The following is a 25857-nucleotide window of genomic DNA, read 5'->3' as shown; positions in this document are numbered from 1 at the left end:
GCGCTTGTGCCATGCTAGGTGCACTTTGAGGCCAGGTGAAGTGTCGAAGGCTCCCTGGCAGGAGATCACGGGACAGAACCCCAGGTGCCGTGGGTTGACTCCTACCACCACCATTCCCACCATCACCCCCACCACCATCCACCCAGCTCCACTACCCCCCTCTCCCCCACACACCCACCACTCGCTCACCCAACCCCCAACAACCACCACTAATTCCCCCAGCAACTATCATCAACCACCTTCCGCTCCCCCCCACCACCACGTGCTGTAGAGAGAGAGAGAGCGGAGCGAGATCGGGCGCACGGTTGTATGGGGTTATGGTGTAGCATTGGAGGGGGGGGGGGTGGAAGGGGAGTAGGGGAGGAATGTGGTTGACCCAATGGCAAGGCGGCACCGAAACACTCATCACAACAAAGAGCGCGTCACCGCCACGTGTGTTATTCCGGCAACTGAGTGGCCCTCTCTCTCGCTCGCTCGCCTCCTTCAAAAGGCGCAGAGGAGCGAGCGTCAGCCCAGGGGGCACAACGCATTCAATTGTGACCGAGAGCGCCAACGAACGCGAACGATATTCCGCGTGTCACTTTTTGCGGTTCGGTTTAAACCGCCTTTATTTTTTTTTTGTTATTTCTCTCTCGCTATCTCTATCTCGCGCTCTCTCGCTGTTGCTGTTTGACTTGTGCGGGTGGTTTTGTTGAGTTTTTTTTTTTGAGAAAAGGGGAAAAGATGCCTTTCTTGGGTCAGGACTGGCGTTCTCCTGGCGGAAGCTGGGTCAAGACTGGCAGTGGATGGAAGAGGGGCAGCCACGACAAAGTCAACGACATCATTAAATTCATGTGAGTTTGGTTGTTATTTGTGTTGCTTAATAATGTAAAATTCATTCACAGCGCTTAACACTCTGTAGCCCCCCCCCCTATCCTGTGTGGTAGATGCGTCACGCCAGGCCCTGGATCATCGCCCCGGTACGCTGGTTTAAACTCGAGGCATGCAGCTTCGTGAATGAAGGACAACAACAGTCTATGAAGTAACGCCACTAAGAGCCATCTATTGTGTGTTTTTTTACCTTGTGTAGAATATCTGACAAGCTCACCTGCATAGGTCTTTGACCAGCTTTCGAGACGGGATTTGCGTGTGTTTGAACCAATCATAAATGAGTGCGCTTCTCGAAGGCCGTGTGGCTGACGGTATGTGTAAAACATACTTTTGGGGTGTGTGTGCGTGCGTGTGTCTGCGAAGGGACAAGATGTGTGTGCTTTTTTTCTTTCCGATTTTAGAATTGTGTTGAACCCAATGCGGGTGACGTCATAGTCGTACGAGCCCTCTAACGGTGACTTTAATGACTAATTTTTCTCCTGTTTCCGCCTGGTCATGGACGCGCGAAACTACAATGGACTTCAATTACGATATCATCAGTAATGATGGACAACTGATAAAGGCTCTCAATGTCCATTTAAATCCCTGTACATTTAACATTCTTCGCAAGTAAAAACTACTTTTGTCCGTTGAACAGCACGTGCTCGGCACCATTAAATACGGACAGTGTACTCTACATCACACACGTGCATCTGATGTAGATTACAGGTGGTAACCTCCAGCTAAAGCTTAGGTGCAGTATAGGTGGCGTGTTGCATTTGGAATCTTGTTGGTAAGTTAACCTACATGCAAACTACAGATCCAATATTAGTAGCATGGACGCGGGTAGCTTGTTCAGCTAACATGCACAAGTAATCTTGGGTGCAGGTAACATTCAGGTAAAGGCAACCTGCAAAGGTAACCTGTGGTATAGGGACATTGTATAGGTAACCTTGGGGGTATACGTTACCATTAGGAACTGTGTAACCTCTAACCAGGGTTAATTGGTAATCTATAGGTAAGCGTAACCTCCGAGTAGACTGGAGATCTAAATTACATGCAGGAAATGTCATTTGCAAAGATAACCTGTGGTGGTGTAAGTTGTATAAGTAATCTTGCATGTATAGGTAAGTGGCAGGTATTGTGCGGTTAACCTCTACGTAGCCTGGGGATTTAGATAACCTATCGGTAAAGGTAACCTCAAGTAGTTCGAGTTAAGTTTGTTAAACTCGGTGAGAACGAGGCAAAGTAGCCTTGGGTGATAGATAAACTGCCAATGTAGGTCATCAGTATAAGTAACCTGGAGTTATATGAGGGTATAAATAGCTTAAATGGACAATACAAGACAGTACAACAATTTCTAAGTTTAAAAAAAACGTGTTTACTATCATTGATAACACAAAATAAATTGTTTACAAATTTAATGGTTGTAATATGAGGGTATAATGGTTGTAATATGAGGGTTGTAATATGAGGGTATAAATAGCTTAAATGGACAATACAAGACAGTACAACAATTTCTAAGTTAAAAAAAAAGTGTTTACCATCATTGAGAACACAAAATAAATTGTTTACAAATTTAATGGAAAGTATGTGACACCAACACTGTACACTATAAACAGTATTCCACAAATGTGAACTACCAGTTCGTGGGAATGCCACAACTAGAGTTATATTAAGGTCTCCGAGACTAGGCATGCAGATGTAATCAGCATATGCCGTGCATTAATCAGTGTGTGCGTCATGAACTATAATATAGTAATTGGCCCACGATGTATTCATATTGTCTCATCGCATCAGTGTTGCTGTAAATCAACGGGTCGTTACTCTCAGTTTCGCCATTTGCCAGGTGTACGCAGTACAGTTAAATAGGAGCATGCTATTCTTCAACTTTGTTTATGAGCAAAAATGTCTAAGTGGCATGTACGATTTTAGACCACTGTGGAAAAATAACATGTTGTTGCCAATGCATGTGTGCTAAACATAAAATGGTGGTAATTTGATAGGTATTCCAGATTTAAGTCAACTGCTCTTTAGCCAATGTGCTTCTGGTTTGATCCCATCAACAAATGCAATTTTTGCGACTGTACTGTGTCTACGATTGCTTCACAACACGTAGCAAGTACTGTGTTATTTCCCAATCCAGAGGAGGCAATGTGGGCTAAGTAAATACTGTAGGAACTGCGAATGATTAATGAAACACTGACTATGCGTGTGTGAGGAACTGGTAGAATTACAGCTCAGCACAATGTTTGGTTTGTTATTAACCTGTTATAGTTCATTATGGGTTTAGCTGAAGAAAAATAACACACAATCCCACCCCACCTTCCCACACCTGTGTATATAGGGAATGTTGAGCAATACGCTGCATTTTAAATGTATACCACATTCCAGTACCATTCGATGATCAGCTAGCCTGAGGGCATAATACTGCCACATCAACTGCAGATGGTTCACGGATGGAATTCATGCTTTCAGACCGACTACAGGTCATTGTAAGAATGTGGCCACCAGGATAATGCCATTCAAATGACTTGCATTGAGTAAGATCCCACCTTTTAAAAAGACAACATGCCTGCAAGTCAATTTTATCCACACTCATTTTTTTCCTCGTCGAATAAATGTACCCCGATACGAATGCAAATATTTATTCAACGCGAAGACCCCCAATTGCCGCCTTGTAATTGCAAATGCAAAAAAGCCGTAACAATAACAAGCGGTGTTAACGTTTTAGAGTTACCTCTCATTGAACTCGGGAGGGGTTTTTTTTTTGTCCTTCGTATATATACGGGCAGGCCTGTGACAGGTCTGCCCTCCCCCCACCCCCACCACCACCAGTGATGGTATACAGATTGTGTGCGGCTTGCAGCCACTTCGCGACTAGGCGCCACGTGAGGATAGGCAGAGACGCCGGTGCAGCCACCAAAGCGAATCAGACGCTTGGTTTATTGGCGATGAGATTAGGCCTTTTGCTCTGGGTTCCATTGCGAGAGAATAACACTTGTCATTCGTCAGCATGAGGACGAGTCCCTCCTGAGTTGTGTTGAACGTCAGCAGAGTAAACTTTGTGTTCAGTTGAAATGGGAAAGTTTTTTTTTTGGGCCGGCATGATTAATGGCTTACAACGTATAAGTGTTTACTGTATGTGTGATGGACTGGAAAACACAATATTTCCCTCCCAAGGCAGCAATGCCAGGAGAATAAGAAAAATGATGAAGAAAACAAACGTAAAGCAGATCCAATGTGTTGGCAAAGAGAGTGTTAATAATGACAATTCGTTTGCATAAGGTTGTCCAATATTATATATTGAGCATCGATGGCACTGGCTTCCTGTTTACAGCCCTGAAACAGTCATGGAAATTCCACATTCCTGTGGCGGGGATGAGTCTTCAGGACGAGGTGCCTTTTATCGACCCATGACGGGCGAAGGGGCCTGAGTCGACTTCCAATGTGTGGATACGAACTCGCGAACCACCCCATTGAGAGCCATTGCATTTTTAAATCCTTTATATTAAGTTCACTTGCTTGCTTGCTTGCGCGCTTATGACCGTGCAAATCTTTCGGTCGTCTTTTTAACCCACTTCCCGTGATCCAATCGAGCTGACATTTTGCACACAGACTCGTTGTGCGTGACAATTTCTTTTCGTGAATTTTTTTTCCAAAATGTTACACTTTTTAGGTAAAAATTTTTTATATTAAATTACCAATTGCTTAATGGTGGCAGGCAATCATCTGACCCATAGGTGGCAGCCATCTCAAGCCAGAGGACGAGAGGACTCTTGCCGCTCGATTCAAAGACCAATGTGGGCTGGGTTGTGGCCCATTGAACACGCATATAAAGGATTTATAGTGAAGAACTTTGTTTTTACGGGTTAAATTTTTTACCGCTGAACCTTCCCATGGGTAGCAAGTTGCGTACAGCATTCAAAAAAACACACACACACAAGAGTTGAATACGGTGCTGTACGTTAGCTTCATCGGACCTGCATTTGCATGGTCACTCGTATCGATGTTCTTACCTTCACCTTTTTTTAGTGGATAAATTAAACGATGGTATAATTGATCACTCAAACATCTGGCCACGAATCCGAGGTAAGTTGGTGACAACTCCTTGTCCATCCACTGTCGGAGGATGACGCTGCGGGTTGAGGTTTCAAACTCTGTTCAAGTTCCTCGCAGCGGAAGTGCGCTAACCATTGCGCCACCGCTCCACCCCACAAACATTCAAAACTGCGGGGAAAATAGCGGAGTCATGATTCACCGTTTCACGAGTCTCAAATACGTAAATAACTTTGGACTGTAACTCGCCTTCAGTTTATCCTGACCACTTTGCTTGCCTTGAAATAGCCCCTGGTAACAAGCCTGAGGAGTGGTGGGTGGGGGGGGCGTGCCATTCATGCGATTGGTTTGACTTCTCCCCAAGGAGAGGGGTGGCCGGAGATAGAGCGGGGGGGGGCCTTGAATGTCCCGGTTTCATTGACCAATACGTGCTTAACCCTCGATTTAAAGCTTTCGTGACTGCAGGGATTCATCTTTTTGGTTCTTTCGGTAAAGTCACGTAGAATTATTATATTATTTGACTATGTTGAATTTTTATTATTTTATTATTTCCATTCTACGTGACTTTACCGAAAAATAATAAAAAGTAAAACATAGTAAAATAATATAATTATTTTATTATTTTGTATTTTTATTATTTTATTATTTCCATTCTACGTGACTTTACCAAAAAATAATAAAAATAAAACATAGAAAAATAATATAATTATTTTATTATGTTTTATTTTTATTATTTTATTATTTCCATTCTACATGACTTTACCGAAAGAACCAAGAAGAAGGTGCCTAACCCTGTTTCCTAGCGTTGAGGCGTGACGGTGAAAGTTTTTTGTTGTTGTGTGGCATCGTTGGGCGCTCAATGTTGAAATACATAAATGTTTTGGTTTAATGTTTTTTTTGCTTTCTGCCAAAGGCGTCTTAACAGCTTTTGAGGGATTTGCAATGTTACGATTTTATTTAGTCGCAATAAAAAAAACTAAAAAATCTCTGTTTAGCTAATTGATGAGGAATAACATGATGAAGGCAATAACGAATAGAGTCTTAAAACACTTAATTCCAAATACAGCACAGTATTTTAGAGTACTATGTATTCAGTGTGATTTGTTTTCGGTTATGGTTTTATAGTCGCAAATTCCTGGCTCCTCTTGAACAACAACAAAGTTAAGCCCTTTTTAAACAACGCAAATCATAAATGCACTAGTGTTTACAATTTGTACATGTAACAATGTATTCCCTCAATCCCAATTCCAACGATTGACCATTCAGTTTATTATAATATCGCATTCAATATTGCGACATCCATCATTGCACCGTTAATTATTGGATGGCTTTTAAATACGCTCACAACGAAAATGTAATTAATTCGAAAACCTTGTGGATGTATTGTATAAATATATAGTAAATAAAAGCATGGTTTCTGTTAAAAGTGGACAGTTTTTGGATCAAACAGCTGGTCGTAGTATAAATATTTAACACTCTTTAAGGTAATAAACGGTTCACGTCTGAATTTCCATGCATAAATACAAAGGGACATTGCCAAAAATGTCTGGCCTAACGTGATCACAGAATTGCTCTGCTTGTTTTGACAGGTCTCAAGAAAACAAGGAAAACTCTGGACAAGAACAGGACTTTGAAGTTGTCGTGAAAAAAAGGCGGAAGGACATGCTTAATACTGCCAAGACACAATGTACGGAATATTTGCCTGCTGCTATGAATGCATCGAATTGTAATGCATTTGATAGTGGAAGCGCTCTCGAATGTGTACACATTTCACGTGTTTTCATAATTCATAGATGTCCTCAATGTGTGCTTTCAACAATTGGTTGTTGAATACGTACGAATTTGCATTTTCTTCCCACCAAACAGATTTCCATAAGGATAAATGGATATACGTTCACAAGGGGAGCACTAAGGAGGTGAGCATTGTCTGCAAGATCTAAACACGTTTAAAACATTGGATCAACTTGTACTTAACTGTTATACAATAATGGTGGAGTGATTTCGATTTAAAGCTTTCGTGACTGCAGGGATTCATCTTCTTGGTTCTTTTGGTAAAGTCACGTAGAAGGGAAATAATAAAATAATAATAAATAAAACATGATAAAATAATTCGCACGACGTTTCGGCCACAACGCAAGCAGCCGTCTGAATGGGTTCAGACGCTGTCTTTCCGGCAGACCTGTTCTTCACCTGAGGACGGCTGCTTGCGTTGTGGCCGAAACGTCGTGAGAATAATTTTATTATGTTTTATTTTTTATTATTTTATTATTTCCCTTCTACGTGACTTTACCGAAATAACCAAAAAAATGGTGGAGTGGTTAGCGCATTTGCCACTTGTTAGAAAGGTCTATTCGTCTGGCTGCAGAGCAGGTTAATATTGCGGGTGTAGTAACCATGCCCCCTGCTGGTATACAGTATACATTAGTTCATCTGTCATAGCCGTGCACTATAAGCATTGCAATCATACCGAATTTACTAATTATAATAACACGTGTGGACCATTTAAATCCCTCCGTACATCCATTGCTAGATGACGGGCTCCGATGGCTCTTGGTCACGGGAGTTGTTTGACTGTGCTTGCCACGCAAGGCAGTGTGGGTTGTTGGAAGGGTGGGAGGGAGGGCCCACCAGGTCAGATATCGCTCGTCTGTGATGTTGTCTGTGGCCGGGAATCAAACTCGGGTTGCCAAGTGCACGAATCACTTCGCCACCACTCCGGCCACCCAACAGTTACATAAGCAATCATAATTGGGCTGTGAACGATGACCAAATAACCGACTTGTCAATTAATGTGACCGTGAAATCTGTTTACGTTTCAGCGTCACGGCTACTGCACCCTGGGAGAGGCGTTTAATCGACTCGACTTTTCTGCTGCAATCCATGACAGACGGCGCTTCACCTACGTTGTACGAGTAAGTGCAAAAACAAGCTGTCAATGATTCATCCAGTATGGAGATGGCCAATGTTCAGCTACAAATTTAGACGCAAAAAGTGGCCACGGCACTATGCATGAAAAAAATCCCAGTACATGTTCGCATAAACTGAGAACCTTCCAAAACATGAACATCGATGATTTTATGAATAGAGTATAGCCAGAAATGTCTATACTCTTTTCGATTTAAAGCTTTCGTGACTGCAGGGATTCATATTCTTGGTTTTTTCGGTAAAGTCACGTAGAAGGGAAGTAATAAAATAATAAAAATAAAACATAAAAATAAAACATAATAAAATAATTCTCACGACGTTTCGGCCACAACGCAAGCAGCCGTCCTCACCTGAGGACGGCCTCACCTGAGGACGGCTGCTCATCTGAGGACGGCTGCTTGCGTTGTGGCCGAAACGTCGTGATAATTATTTTTTTATTTTTTATTTTTCTTATTTTATTACTTCCCTTCTATGTGACTTTACCGAAAGAACCAAGAATATGTCCATACTCTTGTTTGACTTTGATATCGGCCTTCCAGCACTTGGGCTGTGGAAAAAAAAAAGTGGTCAAAACAGCTGTTGCTTTTGCTTGCTTGGATAGCAGTGTTGATTTCACAAGGTTCACCTTACCATCACGTGGAGTTGTGTAGCCTGTCACCCAAGGCCAACTCACTGCAGATGTAGGCGTTGTTGGTGATTTGCGGTCGCCCTGCCACATGCTCCACATGGCGTGTACATGGCTTTCAGGGCGATGGGGTTTTCTTTTGCTGGATATAAGCACACCTCGTACAAAGCGCAGTTCTAATATAAATAAGCACGTTCTTACTGGTTGGGCAAGTCGAAGGGCAACTTCTGATTTTGAAACTGCTTTGGTTGTAAGCAAGGGGTGAACGCACACGCAGCTTCTACTGTATTAGATGTTTTGAAACTTTGTGATGTTCATAAACCTCGCTACACATTTAATCACCTAGTTTTGCAAATAAGTATAACCCGTAAAAACAAAGTTTTTCACTATAAATCCTTTATATGCGTGGCAGCGAACTTAATATAAAGGATTTTCAAATATATTCGCCTGTGGAGGACGCGGGGATCGATCCCGCGACCTTTGGCATGGGAAGCGAGGACGCTACCAAATGCGCTACTCCGCCACGGCCTGTGGAGGGGTTACGCTCTGGGCTCCTACACTGTGACGTTCAGCCAAAGCCATGAATGCGTTCTATTTGAATATATGTAAAATATTTTTTTTTTGCCTAAAAAGTGTAAAATTTTGGGAATTTTTTTTTCACGAACATTAATTGTCTCGCACAACGAGTCTGTGTGGAAATTGTCAGCTCGATTGGATCACGGGAAGTGGGTTAAAAAACGACCGAAAGATTTGCACGCAAGCAAGCAAGCAAGCGAACTTAATATAAAGGATTTTAAAAAAACACGAGAGGCACATTACTTTTGGCAGAACATCACAATCCTGATTGGCTGAATTCGCACTGCATTAGCGAGTGGGCACAGTAATGTATCTGTTGCATATTTGTCGTGCTTACATTGCCACGCACACACTAATCTATTGGAATTCAGTAGGGGAACCGTCATACATATTGCAAGAGTCAGTATTAACGTCCTTGCATGAAACGTTACACAAGTGAATGTTTACATTGTAAACTTACTGTGATGTGCAAAAACAAAACTTGTCCGGTGGTATTTTGCAATTAGGAGATTACACACACACCGCTTCGGCCACCTGGAAACACTTTCATTGTCGGTGGTTAAAACGACACTTCGAGCTGGACAACGTTGAGTAAACGTCGAGTGGACGGCATGGCGAAAATCACACTGCTGTCCCCATGTCTTCCGTTGCATTACTCCTGGCAACAGCTGACAGACAGAGGGATATACCAGTCCAATTCTATTTTTGTGCTCCGCATGACTGTCTGTAATGACTCGAAATTGACCAGCAAGTAAACACTTTCAGAACCATGTGACTCACCCAGCAGTGCATGTTGCTACGTGCTCAACGAATTTATTCAATATACTCTTCGTTTTTTTTCGGTAAAGTCACGTAGGTAAAATAATAATAATAAAAATATAATAAATTAAAAATAACTACATTAAATCACGACGTTTCAGAGGCAACACAAGTCTTCTTCTTCAGATGGGACTGTCACAGCTAAATTTACTGTATCAACTGTGGCTGTGACGGTCCCACCTGAAGACGGAGACTTGTGTTTCCTCCGAAATGCCGTGATTTAATTTAGTTATTTTTCATTTATTATTATGTTACTTTATTATTATTATTTTTACCTACGTGACTTTACCGAAAAAAACCTAAGAGTATGAATCCTTGCAGTCACGAAAGCTTCAAATCTAGAATTATTCAATATATATGCGAGCAGGAGTATGCAATTTCTACATTTCACAACAGTCGAAAGCAATGTAGCTCTCGTGTAGTATGTAACATATTACAGAAGAACTATTGTCCGCAACCTTAATGCCCACGAGTTTACCCATGACTCTGCGGTTATATGAATAATTTTATCTGCCACACTTTCGCACAGATACAGTGGAGTGAATTCGCACGTAATAATGTGGTGGATAATGTGATGCATGAGGTTTGTCCCTCAGATCACCACAGAGGTTTTGGTCAAGGACCTCTTTCCACAAGGGGATGTGTTGATGTTGAACTTCTTCGTTCTTGGTTAGCATGTATAGGCTTAGTTGGAGAATTAACGTGTGGTCATTTCGCACGCTGAACAATTATAATATTTTCTAAAATTATTTATGTGCAGTACTTGTTTTTCCATTTCACGGCTATCTGCCTGTTGTCATGGAATGTTTTTTTATGGGCTCGTATTTTCCATCTAAAATCTAGGTGATTATTTTGAGGTTATGGTGGGCTGTAGGAAACCTAAGCCTCCCACCGATTAAAAAAAAAAGTGAGTGTCATATTCAGTGGTCTTATATATTATCACTCCCATGTGTCGTGCTATAGTAGGCCAAGATATTATAATGATAAGCTATACTGGAAAATAAAAACGTTATTATCAGAATTCTGCATTGGTATTTTTGGCCAAGTCCATGAATTAATGTTTGCCATGTGAGATGAAACCACATTACCAGAGAAACCCCATGCACAAGAGGGGCTACAACTTAAAGCTCTGTAAAGATAGAAAGAAGATGTTGTTGTCTTAATTATCAGTGCACTGCCATCTCCTGGCCAACTTTTATCCCTAATCCAAAGTAAGATTACATTATGCTGGAGGATTATATTTTGGTGATTGTACCAGTTTATTATTTATAGTGTATGATGCAAAATATAACTGTCAAACTTCAGGATGAACTTATATCACATGCGTAACTTAAAATAAAACCGTAGAACGGTTTCAAAAAAATTATTTAAATTGCCTAGTGACAAATGCGTCCCCCACTTAGTGTTTAATATATTTAACCGTGGCTTTAAGCTTGAACTATTCGTTCATAATTAACTGCATTTATAACAAGTGTTTACTGCTTAGGACGAGCCTACTCAACCTATTGCACGCTCTTTTATTCTTTGAACGCACTATGGCTTGTGAAATATATCAAGAACATTATTTTACCAAACACGCGAAATATCAACAATTATAACTGCAATTAAAAAGAAAGCTAGCTCCCTTTTAAAAAAAAAAGTATTTCTCACAATTGCCACTCAATCCTTACGGATATGTTTTCTCAATCGTTGAGCGATCGTAACAGCTGCAGAACCTACAGAGGTTGGTGGTGATGGTGGGGGCGTAGGAAAAGCCTTGAGTGTTGTTAAAGAAGGATACGGGAGACGCGGTCGGTGCTGTGTGTGTGTATATGTGTGCATTCACTGCTACGAGACCACCAGCGGTGGGCTGCAGTAGTGATTTTCCACGTGGCATCGTGGGGCTAATTTTGTCCTGGCAGGTGACCCGTTAGTTACTGCTGTTTGGCTTTCGCCATGTGATGCAGCGGGCGCGTGCCACACCAACACTCGTGGTCAGACGTGGGGGGGAGGGAGGTCGGACTGGGTGGGGGGAAGGGGGGGGATGCGAGGACTCTCTCTTGTCCAGGCTGAGGCTCTGTTGACATTTTCGTTTGGCCATGTGCAACTGGAATGACATCGTGCAGCAAACAGGGCTCGCAGCAATGCCATAAATATATCGCGTTTCAGTGCCAGTGGACCTGTGCAAAGTCGGGTTTTATAACCGATGTTTTGTCGTGGCAGAGGTGCTTAACACTTTTGTTTTTTTTGCCAGCGAACATGTTGATAATTTACGGGCTGATAAATTGCATACTTGGTACAAACATTTATACGGCGTACTTCCCTTGACACAGAAACATAAAATGCACTGTTTCACCAACACCGCATCGCATACACAACAGTAATGCGATTGTAAAAGCATGAAGTGACGTAACATATTCACTGCAGGAAACTTTCGCTGCGGTGTTTATACAGGATAGCAACTGCCTGCGGAATTCTCTTCTGCGTAGCTTGGTCACGTTGCTCGCGTAGAACGAATGCGCAACATATATGAGCGTACATTTTTAGATGTGCCATACATCTTCTTGGTTCTTTCGGTAAAGTCACGTAGAAGGGAAATAAAAAATAAAAAAAAATAATAAAACATTAAATAATATAGTAATATAATAATATGTAAAAAAAACTTTTACTATTTTATTATTTCCCTTCTACGTGACTTTACCGAAAGAACCAAGAAGGTGAATCCCTGCAGTCACGAAAGCTTTAAATCGAAATGTGCCATACAGTTGTTAAAAAAATAACCATCGCAACGGAGTGCCGCATTTCTTTTCTTTTCTCAGCTTCTGCAGCTCATCGCGCAGAGCCAACTGACCTCTTTAAGTGGGGCCGCGCAGAAAAACTATTTCAACATTCTGGAAAAGATTGTTAACAAAGGTGAGTGAGCGTGTGTGGCCTTTAACCCGTGAAGCGCACAGTTCGGGGGGCACATTGTTTAAAGGGTGACTTGGCAGATTGTTCTGATGAGGGGGGGTAGAGAGGGGGGAATGAGGCCATCGGTGCTTACCAGAATTCTTTGGCAGTCCACTGCAATCTGCATTTGGTCAACAAATGGTATCTGTTACCGTGGCTGTCCCTAATGTTTGGCCAATAAAAATTATATATATGCGGCCAATGTGAGAACAACAACTGGATTTCACTTTTTGAGAATTTAAAACACCCATTGCAGATTCATACGGCAGTTATATATATATATGTTATTTGCTGTATTGCAATTTGTACTGAGATATGTTATTGTACCTCTATTTTCAGGTTAGTTATAAGGCCATTGGTCAGTCATTCTCTTGGACTCACGTTGCTAGCGGTATTACCCTCCTCTTAATGTTCAGCTTAAAGTACGCTCCGGATTTGGCCAACTAACTTGGCCAACGAAAAAGATCGTGAAATACTCAAATCAAATATTTTTACAGATACAGCGCATGGATTTCAGTATCCTCTAAAGATCTAACGGCTACAGTTTTGAAAACATCAAATTTACCGCTCCGTTGGGTGCACAATAAAGTTTGTTTAAACTATCATTAAATTGTGCTTCGCCAAATAATCATGGCCATTCCTTGCCTAGGATTTTGTCCAAAGTATTCAACAAAGTTGTTTTAATAAAAACATAATATTGCGTTTTAGCCGCTGTCGGAGGACAAAGATGCAAGCGCTTGCCAACTGCCTGCGTGTTGCGTTCCGTGCGATGCAGTGCTCAAGGACCAGGAGAACATCCGCTTGATCAAAGAGCTCCTGCAGGGTCTGCACACGTCTCTGTGCCAGCTGGTGGAAGGCGTGGGGAAGTCTGTGCTTGTGGGCAATATTAACTTGTGGTACCTGCGCATGGAGAGCATCCTGCAGTGGCACTACCAGCTCAAGCATATTCAAATCACAGCCGTGAGTAATCCTCCCGTCTCAAAACGAGTGTTCCCTTATGAGTGCTTTGAACAGTGTAAACATATCCTTGGTTCTTTCGGTAAAGTCACGTGGAAGGGAAACCATGAAATAATAAAAATGTAAAACAATAGTGAGAATTTCTATTTAAAGCATTCGTGACTGCAGGGATTCATCTTCTTGGTTCTTTCGGTAAAGTCACGTAGAAGGGAAATAATAAAATAATAAAAATAAAACATAATAAAATATTTTATTATGTTTATTTTTATTATTAAGTTTTATTTTTATTATTTTAATAATAAAAATAAAACATTATAAAATATTTTATTATGTTTTATTTTTATTATTTCCCTTCTACGTGACTTTACCGAAAGAACCAAGAATAGTGAGAATTGTATTGTTTTATATTTGTATTATTTTATTGTTTCCCTTCTACGTGACTTTACCGAAAGAACCAAGAATATGAATCCCTGCAGTCACGAAAGCTTTAAATCAGAAGTGTAAATATAATCAGAATATTTATCAAAATATTTATGCTGGAGGAATCCGATGAGCTAAAATGCTCTTTCACAGATGTCCAGTAGTTTCACAGATGTCCAGGAGAACAATGCTGTGTGGGTATTAGAGCAACATTTACACTACTTCTCATGCCCATCAACCCTTCAGGGTCGAAAGAATAAGCATTAATTAGTCAGGAAGTCAACCGTTGTTTGCTTGTCAATAGACTCGCCCCATCATAGGATAGTGGAATTTCCACCACTGGCTCAGGGCTGTATCAGAATCTGTTTTTATAGTGGAGGAATCTGATGAGCTATAAAGCGGTTTTCAGACGTCCAGGAGGGGCGGATCAGAGAGCTACAATAACGAACTATTCGAAAACACGATAGAAGTGAAAAAATTAACCCGTAAAAACAAAGTTTTTCACTATAAATCCTTTATATGCGTGGCGGCTAGAGTCTTCTCGTCCTCTGGCTTGATATGGCTGCCACCTATGGGTCAGTTGATTGCCTGCCACCATTAAGCAATTGGTAATTAAATATAATTAATTTTTTCCTAAAAAGTGTAAAAAAATGTGAAGAAAAATTTCACGAAAATAAATTGTCACGCACAACGAGTTTGTGTGCAAAATGTCAGCTCGATTGGATCACGGGAAGTGGGTTTAAAAACGACCGAAAGATTTGCACGGTCGTAAGCGGTCAAGCAAGCAAGCAAGTGAACTTAATATAAAGGATTTAAAATTATAGGAAAGGTAAGTAAATCAATAATAATAATATATTCATGATTATTTTACCAGCTAAAGCCCACTGACCTATTTACTTCGTTTTTAGAAGCAGCCTGGCCACAAATGATAGCTCAACGGAGTACATTACGTGGAAGTTTACAGTAGCCAAATAAGTTAAACGCAATGCTGAGATTATCAGTGCTCATTTGAGCAGGAAATCACTGACACGTTGGCTTCACACTACTAACAGCTCTCTCTGATGGTGCATATACCGCATGTTGTCCGACTTCGTGTCCTGCATTCCGCTCCACGTTCTGGGAGCTTCTTCACGAACTTAATTGAAATGGCTCGCTTGATCCGCGCGCACGTCAGGACAGCTATATAAAGCACAGCCACGGAAGCCTACGCAATAGAATTAATCTCTCTGTGGAAGACAACATTGCACGGCCTTCTTAGTGCCCTCTTTACGTACATGGCCCAATTATTGATATGCTCGCGCTCCGCGATTGGTGTTTTATTATGCCGACATTCGTATGTTGGTAAATGTGGCCCGATTCAAGTACAAATGCACTTTTTTTTTTAAACAAATGCGAATAAATCAAGCACAGATTTTGACTTATTTAAAATAAATATCCACGACGGTTATGTTTTACAAAGCCACAATTCCTGGCAGTGAAAGAACATGGGAGTGGGGTGGCTTTTTTTTTCTTTCTTAAAGTGGAAACAGATTTTGTACAAAGGTAAGCAATTGAAAACATGCTAAAATAGCATTAATTAGAGATACCTTTCTTTATTCTTTTTTTCTGGAAGGGGATAAAGCGTACAATTGTTTAAATAGTTTTCATTAGTGAAAGTCTATCATCAATGAAAAATTATGCGGTTGAAACCAATATGGGCTGAAAATGAGAACAATCTGCAGGTTGATGTGCTGCCCAAATATAGTCATGCGGAGTTCAATGCAGAAGCATTGGCTATTACATTTGCAGGTTATAACAGCAAAGATTTTTTTCTTTTTTCAATACCCATTGAATGCAGAAACGTGAAATGCCAAATCTGCATTGTTTCCTCATGTCAGGTTTGGAACCCATTATCGTAAACCAAGACTGATCTCGCTCGTCCGAGCTGCCACGTGTATTACGATTCTAGATTTGAAGCTTTCGTGACTGCAAGGATTCATATTCTTAGGTTTTTTCGGTAAAGTCACGTAGGTAAAACATTAAAATTAATAAAAGTAAAATAAAAAAACACGACGTTTCGGAGGCAACACAAGCTTCCGTCTTCAGGTGGAACCGTCACAGCCACGACAGCTGTATCAAGTAAAGTTACTTGACGGTTCCACCTGAAGACGGAAGCTTGTGTTGCCTCCGAAACGTGCCTCCGAAACGTCGTGATTTTTATTTTATTTAACTTTTATTAATTTTAATGTTTTACCTACGTGACTTTACCGAAAAAACCTAAGAATATGTATTACGATTTCAGTAATTCGGGACAGCTTTTTTGCAAAACAATGTATATATGGGATATTCAGTGGTTTGCAAAGTGAATATATGAAATATTCCTGTGATGTGAGCAACACAAAATGAAAGCTTTATAAACAGTTGTCCAGAGATAATTTATTCCAGAAAATCGGCACGCTTATTTTTCCACATTGACTTGAACTGCGCATTTTTGCCATATTTTTTTCATTGAAGTAATTTCTTCCTTTTGCAATTGTTCGCTTCCAAGTGAGCACCAATTATTTAGCCTGGAACTCAATGTCAGGCTCGTGTTATTGCTACATTTTTTTCTTTCCACAAAAAGTCCTCTTCACCTCATATCTAGGTACAAATACTGCTTGACTTTTGAAGCATAGGGGCACTTTTGCACGTCTAGAATTTCAAGGGCAAGTTTCTCAAATCCTCGCACCTCTGCCCACCCATAAGTTTACATGGAACGACTCCAAGTTAGTCGATTGGCAGGTTGCGTCTAGTGGGTTAAAGTGTGGGTACCGCCACTTCTTCCAATATCTGGTCAGCATTTGAAGAATAGGCCAAACTACTCCCCAAAAACGGGGATTTCCAGAGCTTCCTCGAGTAGAAACCCTTCTGTTAGCTACGTGCCCATGAGCAAGGAATTGCAGGGCTGCACATTTACCCTTGTGCCTATCTCAAGGCAGTTAAAGACTGAACAATGCAACATGCAATATTTGTGCCTTGGTAAAACAATTCTCCTCGCAATGCTTGTCTGTTGCATATTTAGCCCCGACGCTGATCAGAGCACTGCCATTCTGTTTGTGTTCCCTGGACCAGAGAGAAGATGAAGGCCTGACTCTAGTTGACCTCCCGACGGACATGCAGCTCAACATTCTGCGGCGCCTGGCTGACGGGCGCGACATCCTGAGCGTGGGCCGCGTGTCGGCTCGCCTCAGCGGGCTCTGCGAGGACCGCCTGCTGTGGAAACGTCTCTGCCAGTACCACTTCACAGAACGCCAGGTACAGAAGCCACCTTCGAGAGGGGGTAGTTGTAACTGCACAAAATGGTGGTCCCGCGAGCTTGGTTTTAAGGGCCTAGTATAGTTCAGCGAGACGTTGTCATCCCCCGCAAGCGGCTTTTGGCTGCGAGCCATCGAACAAAGACGGGTCACCGCATCGCCCTGCGCTTTCAGATGCGCTTCTGCGGCCGTCTGGAACGCTCTTCCTTCCCAGAAGCATCCGTCACCCCTTTCCCACCTGATGACGGACGCTTGTGTTGCGCCCGAAGCGTCGTGATTTATTTTATTTTATACCCACGTGACTTTACCGAAAGAACCAAAGAGTATGGATTCCTGCAGTCACGAAAGCTTCAAATCAGTTTTTATCCAGTCTTGAAGTGTGGCCTGCAACACGTAGTCAGGGCAAGGTGTTTTATTAACCAGCACTCCATTGAAATCCACATTGGTTATAGCTTCCTTTAGAATGCTCGCAGAGGTCGGCCGTTGATTGTTTGGTTCATTAGTGTTTACTTTTGATGTAAACTCTACGTGAGCTTGGGGAGGGGGGGGGCTTTCAATTTGGACAAACAGGTGCGCAGTGGGTATTTTTTTTCGTCGTGTTTTCTGGAAGCCCGGTTAAATCGGTCCAAAAATAAAACAAAAGAATGTCCAATGAGCGTGCGTTGCTCAATGTAGTGGACTTCAGTGTTGTAGCTGGACACGATGTCCTTGTCATGCCAGTGAGGTTTTTTTTTCCTCCATTTTTTTTTCCACGGTTAAAATTACACAGCTGTATATGTCACTGCTAGTGCCTCGTGCGAATGTGCTGCTATTACCTTGTCTGCCACATGTGATGTTGTAAAGGTTAGCTGCGTTTGATTAGGACTGCATAATTGCATACATACTATACATAATGTCTATACTATATCGGTAGCTATCTGACAAGCATGGCAAGGATTTGTTAACGTCTGGAATCGAAGCCACATTAAAATACGTCTTAATGGGGTTGGATTTTTTTTTTTAAGACTGCTTTGCAACCCTTAAACTCAGAACATGTTTAGCTTGTTGCTTACTCGCATGTGATAATGATTAACTGGTCTGAGATAAAAGAAAATATACCTTTGGTAGCAGAAAACAATGAAGTACAGAATTCAAAGTATAAGGTCTTCAAGTGGGCATCTTCACAGAAATCATTCTAAAGTTCCCTAGCAGCGTCGCTGCTTTTATTCTAACGGTGGGTGAGCAGGTATCCGCATGGTTCATTACGCTTGTCATACAGCCAGTTTGCACAGTCGGTGATTTGAATTCTACAGGGAAATAATTAAGCATGGCATCTCTTGTATGAAGTAAAAAAAAACCTGAATAATTGTTCACACGTGTGGGTCATTGTATGTAAAGCCATACTTCACATCCCCACATTTAAAAATTACCTGCGATTAAATAACAATATGTTAATACATTTCAATGCATCACGGTAAGGGGATGGAGTGGTGGCGCAACGGTTAGTGCATTGTGCTGTGAACCCGGCAAGGCGAGTTCAAATCCCTGCCATGGCTAACGTCATTGGCAAGTGATGTCGAAACCGGTCGTGGGTGTTCCCCCTCTGAGTCATTCCGCACTGACCAGCGTAGTGAAGTATAGTCAAAACAACCCCATGAACAAAAACGTGCAAATTATTACATATCTTAACAGCAAAAAAGTTGTATTTTTACAAACTTTTTTAAAAACACGCTTTCATAAAATGTACCGTACTCGTAATGGCAGAACTCAACGACTCCAGGAAGTGGCCCCGTAGCTTGCCACAACGTAAGGGGCCGTGGTAATTTACAGCCAACGTCAGTTGAGCGTGGACAATTAGACCCAAGCCGAAAAATAAAATAAAAAATAATGTATAAAAATATAAAAATATATATTTTTTATTATAGAATATAGTATTGTCATCAGTATGACATAAATATACCAAGATTGCAGTCCATACCACATTGGGAAGTGAGTTAAAATTGAGTTACAAGATTTAAGGATACGACAACGACAGACAGTGAGTTAATAAAAAGCGTGTATTAGAAAAGGCAGCTCCCCCATTGCCAGAGGCGCGGTGAACCTCAAAATCCCAGCTCACGCTTCGCGTAATCGAGATCAAATTGCCGTGTTGTGTCCGTCTGTGTTTGCAGTTCCGCAGGCGCCTGATGTTGAACGACAAAGGGCAGATTGATTGGCAGAGAATGTACTTCAAGATGCAGCGCTGCTACCCACGCAAGGAAGAGTATGGCGACACCCCGCAATTCTGCCGTCACTGCCACGTGCTCTTCTGGAAGGTGAGAGAGGTCACCACTGGGGTGCAGATACCTATTCTCAGGTTTTTTCGGTAAAGTCACGTAGGTAAAAAAATTTTGATTAAAATTAATAAAAGTAAAATAAAATAAAAATCACGACGTTTCGGAGGCAACACAAGCTTCCGTCTGCAGGTTGATGTGCTGCCCAAATATAGTCATGCGGAGTTCAATGCAGAAGCATTGGCTATTACTCTTGCAGGTTATAACAGCAAAGATTTTTTTCTTTTTTCAATACCCATTGAATGCAGAAACGTGAAATGCCAAATCTGCATTGTTTCCTCATGTCAGGTTTGGAACCCATTATCGTAAACCAAGACTGATCTCGCTCGTCTGAGTTGCCACGTGTATTACGATTCTAGATTTGAAGCTTTCGTGACTGCAAGGATTCCTATTCTTAGGTTTTTTCGGTAAAGTCACGTAGGTAAAACATTAAAATTAATAAAAGTAAAATAAAATAAAAATCACGACGTTTCGGAGGCAACACAAGCTTCCGTCTTCAGGTGGAACCGTCACAGCACGATAGCTGTATCAAGTAAATGAGAAATTCCAAGAGATACTACCCCGTATATATACTGGTTGAGGGGGGGGATGGGCCAGGACCGGCCCCCTTTTTATTATTATGGTAAGGTTGGTGCGTCGTGATTTTTATTTTATTTTTATTTTACTTTTATTAATTTTAATTTTTTACCTACGTGACTTTACCGAAAAAACCTTAAAATATGAATCCCTGCAGTCACGAAAGCTTCAAATCTAGTGCGGATACCTGTTGACCTCGTTAGCAAGGCATTGTGGACAATCTGCGCTCCTAGCCTTGCCAGTTCATTCTGTACGAGTGGTATGGGGCGGTATGATGCTACAAAATAGAATGAATGATTGCGTGTACGTTTTTGTGGTTATTCTGTGGAGCACTCTCGTGTGGTTTGAGGGTTGTGCCACGTGTTGTCGGCATGATGTCTGGGAGCTTCTTTTGGAGATGGATATTAATTCAGTTCACGAAGAACGGAATTCAGTTCCTGAAGAAGCTCCAGCACGTCCGAGTGAAACGTCAGACATTGTGCCGAACTAAGTGAGAAACGACTCCCAAAAACACATCAGAGAGCTTGAACAAGATAATTTCAGACAGATGTTCTCTGTTTTTTTTCTTTTTTAATGCAACGTTATTGGCCAAACTATAAAACGAACCTGATTGCAGTTCACTTCGGTGATTAAATGGACACACATTAACTGTGAAAAGAAACGAAATTCCCAAACCCAGTGTTTTGATGTGTGTTGCTGTGTGTGTGCGTGTTCTTTTTCAGGACACTGGCCACCCTTGCACAGCTAATAATCCTGAGTGTGCCTACATTCCGCTCTCCCCACAAGCCTTCATCAATCTGTTCAAATTCTGATGAAACTGAGGACCGCTGCCCTGGAACGATGTGCTCCCAATGCCCGCGTAAACAGTGCCAAGTTATACAAACGAAACTTTTTTTTTTTCAAGAGGACGATTTTCTCAGGGACTAGTAAGGAATGAACAGAAAGCAAGCGCATACGATAAAATCAATGTTGTGTGAAGGATTTATAAGCGGGGTTGTAATGAACTGCAAACAACTATTCGGTATGCATGCTCTAACACTTCACATCAACGAACACTCTTCATTGAGTGTTCGTTTATACCACTTAGGATTTGACGAAACTCATGATTTCATTGAACCGTGTTTTGCGCGTGATCTTGGTTTCAGTTGCACAGATTGATGTGCTCCGTGCTAATAACAGAACCACTCTTGCTTATTAAAAGTTAAACATAGCTGTTGAGTAGCAATTCATTCATAATAAAGGTTTTTGGGTTAGATCGCGTTATTGTAAATGTGCGATCCAACCCAAAAACCTTTATTATGAATGATACTGTTCGCGAAAGCCTACGTGTTAAACTGAGTAGCAATCCAAACGTTTTAGTCATTCAGGTACGGCTTGACCTGGTAAAGGAAACGTATAATTGGGTCACGGTGTCTTGAACATGTAGAATCATAAATTAAAGGAATGGCAAAGACTATAAATTTACCACAACAACGAGAACACATTTTCACATATTTCTAGTTTCGTGACGCATCTCCCAATTAACCGTGATAAAATAAGCATTGAATTGTGTCACCCTAACCTTTTGGCTGCAAGCAACTCCCATAAGTCGACACGACATTGTTTTTGTTTACTGTATTTTACATCAAAGAGTATTTTTCATGCTCTAGATTGTATTCCCCTAAGGAAGAACACAACTCTAGATAATCGTCATTTTCGAGGAACACCATATTGCTCTTCATCAAGGTAGTTTTGTTTTCTTAAACCCCGCATTAACGTGGCCATATGTACGAATCTATCCCATCAGGTTGCCTAGATTGAGCCGAATCTAAGTGCTTCCATGCATCATAATCGCAGCTCGGCTCGTGCTACCCACGTGACAGGAAAGCGTCTGTCCAATACTCTTAGTTATTTCGGTAAAGTCACGTGAAATGAAATTAAAATTAATAAAAATAAAAAAAAATCACGACGTTTCGGAGGCAACACAAGTCTCCGTCATCAGGTGGGACTCACTTGATACAGCAAATCTGGCTGTGACGGTCCCACCTGATGACGGAGACTTGTGTTGCCTCCGAAACGTCGTGATTTATTATTATTATTTTATTTTTATTAAATTTTATTTCATTTTTTACCTACATGGTGACTTTACCGAAAAAACTAACAGTATGAATCCTTGCAGTCACGAAAGCTTCAAATCTAGAATCGTCTGACCAATCTTAGATGAGGCGACATGGCACGGGTCACTGCTGTTTACCGCTACTCAAGCGCTGGGGTGAGGAGCAGAGGTCGCAAACGGATTTTGATTCCTTACCCGTACCCGGCCGCACCAGGGTTGCAAACGGGTACCCGTACCCGGCCGTACCCGTACCCTACCCGTATCCGGCCGGGTTACGGGTAGGGTACGGGTATCGGGTACCTGATTGCGACCTCTGGGATGAAGCCATGTTGCAGGCGCGGGTGGGTTGATTCTAGGAACTTGAATTGTGAGAAGAGACAAGACGTTGGGAAATGAGTGACAAACAGTTACTCACCAGTGACTCACGGTCTATCCATACCCGTACCCGGCCGCACCAGGGTCGCAAACGGCCGGGTAGCCGGGTATCGGGTAGGGTACGGGTATCGGGTACCCGGTTGCGACCTCTGGTGAGGAGGGCTGCGGGCTTGCGTGACGAGCCAAGATCGCTGGCCCAAGTGCGAACAGGGCTGCCCAAGGTCGACAGTGAGTCGTCTTGTGAAATGCTATCAGACCTTTGCGTCCCTGAGTTGTGGTGTTAAGTACATACCAAGGCCTCTCGTGAATTGCCGTCTTTGTAAATACCTAGCACGTATTCATAATAATAAGTCGGTACATTATAGAGGTCAATGTAGCGGGATTTTTTGCTTTTATATATATATTTTTAGCACCATACGTACAACAGTGAGAGCGTGGATTTTTTGTCATTTTTTTACGGATTTTCTTTTTTATGATTGTACATTAGCAGTAATAATACTGTGTATGCTTTTGTATAAAACAATGCCACAAGTGTAACTTATTCTAAATACTTCACAATGCCAGGGCACTTTAAGTAATCTAGAGTAGTTCACCAGGTAGTACAATCATTGAACTTATAAAGTAGCAGCAGTGTCCAGAGCTCATAATTACAGTAGAATCGGGGTTTTTTTTCACTCGTAAGTATGGTATTGCCCATCGCCAAGGCTCTTAAACTTTTCCTTGCGTTGCCAAAAAGATAAAAGACAAGTGTTGGAAGTCGTTTGGTTTGAGGAAGGAAGCACATCGCATATGGTTACAGAAACGGTGTGTGAATCGTACAAAGTGAATTGGCGTCATCCATGTTAATTGCGAAAAACTATATTTGCAATTGTTATTTGAGTGATGGGGCTAAAACCTGCATTCACATGTAGAGGTTAGTCAATGTTGTTTTGAGCAGGAGATAAAATATATCGTTACGGCGTTATTGGAAGAAAAATATGATCTACAAGTTTGTGTGTATTGCAACATGTATTGAAAATGTGTATATTGCATCGTTAGAAACGTCCTAAGCGTAAAAAAATATTTTTGTTGTCGACCATTTCCTCACCGCATTATTAAACGCTGAAATAACAGTTACGTGCTTAGTTTCTGAACGTAAATAAGCATGTTTCTGAAAATATGGGGGGTTTGTTTTTGTACCACAATGCAAGGTGTAGCAATATTTGAGTGCTTTTTAATTTTATACGATTTCAAATTTGTACTTCCATTACAGCAATAAAGTTCTGTAACGTCAAAACAAATACCCGACATAAATGTTCGTGTTCTTTTTGTGTGCACAGTTTGCTCGCACTAGCAAAAAGTGTTTTTGTATTCTAGATTGTCTTCGTACGGTGCGAAACAAATTCAACATATACATACACCCACCACCAGAGGTGGGACAAAGTCATTGTTATGCAAGTCCAAGTCGAGTCGCAAGTCATCAAATTCATGACTCGAGTCTGACTCGAGTCCAAGTCACATGACTCGAGTCCACACCTCTGCCCACCACCAGATTTAGCAGATCTTACGATATCACCGTTCACCTACACGTGCATTGTCATTGCACTGTTAATCTTTTGGTGTTCTCTGGTGTGACACTGGTGATGAGACGCGGCCATAAAGAAAGCTCATAATCAACGTTTTTGGGTTTAGATCGCGTTATTTATAAATGTGTCGTAACCCTCCACCACCCGACACGGCCAATCAGTAAAAAAGTGTCACGTTGACAAAAGACAAATTCTGGCGAATTGCCCGATGATGCTGGATGCAATTGCCAGCGAAACGTCGTACTCAAATTGTAAATGTTGTGGTTTCGCGCTTCAACACACCGGTGGGCTAAAGCAGTGAACTAATTTGTCTTTTGTCAACGTGACACTTTTTTACTGATTGGCCGTATCGGGTGGTGGAGGGTTACGACACATTTATAAATAACGCGATCTAAACCCAAAAACGTTGATTATGAATAATATTGGTCGCGAAAGCCTCACACGTGTTATAAAGAAAGCTGCTATCTCTGGTGTAGGCCAATCAGTGTCAAAGACAGTGCATACAACATTATCATTATTATCAAATCATGTTTGTTTGCATGTTTACCACAAAGTACGTGTGGTTAATGCAGACTTTAATTCTAGATTTGAAGCTTTCGTGACTGCAAGGATTCATACTCTTTGTTTGTTTTCGGTAAAGTCACGTAGGTTAAACAATTAATAAAATTAATGAAAACAATTAAATCACGACGTTTCGGAGGCAACACAAGCCTCCCTCAAAGAGTATAATGCAGACTTTGTTCCTTGCAAAAATGTTTCTATTTGGTGTTTGAACATCTTAACACCTCCTGTTTTGTTGCCAGAAATGGTAAAAGTTATTCTAATTTTTCATACTTTTGATACTGGCAGAAAGGCCCCATGATATAAACAAGCGTGCTATTGGGAAACAACAAAAAAAACGAATAATATTTACGTCTTAAAAAAAACTCCACATTCGTCAATAAACTATTAAACTAAAACTATATTTTTTATCTTGCCATGTAAGGACCACTGAGCTGTATAGCTCATTTTCAGAAGCAAATTATAGCTGAACGAAGTGGCTTATCGAGTGCAAATGTATAGCAGCTAAATACTCTAAACGCGTGTTTTAAATGGGCAAAACCGAAGGACCCGGATAAAAATCCAAATATACAGCAGGCGTAAAGGGTCAGGGATTGAACCCACGACCTCCTGTATACCAGGCGAGGTGGTTAACATCTCGCCACCGCGGCAAATCATTCTGTCCTGTTCAAGAAACCTGGATTAATTTTGGTGCCCTGCCATCTGCTGCTTAACTGCTTAACTGCAGGTTAGCAACGCCTTGGCAATACATCCAATTGTACATACACATGTCAAACTGCTGTTCCAGAAAACACATTCCCCAATCATAACAAAGGTAGCCGGCCTGTGACTGCCTGCTAATACAACTGCCGACCAAAGAGTCTGTGTCTGTCTGTGCAACCAAATCGCCCAATATTTAACCATGCAGGTGTGTGGTTACCTTTCAATGTGTGTGTGTGTGATT

The 25857-nt window shown here is 41.4% G+C and overlaps 1 protein-coding gene across 1 annotated transcript; it reads left to right on the top strand.

The window, feature by feature from the left end:
* The first annotated feature begins 429 nt into the window (after positions 1-429).
* LOC144722372 (F-box only protein 32-like) lies at positions 430-24068 on the top strand. The gene is made up of 9 exons (XM_078600577.1): positions 430-833; positions 6498-6595; positions 6775-6824; positions 7728-7820; positions 12652-12745; positions 13557-13741; positions 17249-17431; positions 19581-19724; positions 21041-24068. The coding sequence occupies exons 1-9, from the start codon at positions 724-726 to the stop codon at positions 21128-21130; spliced, it is 1047 nt and encodes a 348-aa protein (XP_078456703.1). The 5' UTR covers positions 430-723; the 3' UTR covers positions 21131-24068.
* The last annotated feature ends 1789 nt before the right edge of the window (positions 24069-25857 follow it).

The sequence above is a fragment of the Lampetra planeri genome, chromosome 14, assembly GCF_965212315.1.
Source record: "Lampetra planeri chromosome 14, kcLamPlan1.2.h2, whole genome shotgun sequence".
Classification (NCBI taxonomy): domain Eukaryota; kingdom Metazoa; phylum Chordata; class Hyperoartia; order Petromyzontiformes; family Petromyzontidae; genus Lampetra; species Lampetra planeri.
Note: the sequence above shows the minus strand (reverse complement) of the source record. Positions and strands in the feature narration are given on the sequence as shown.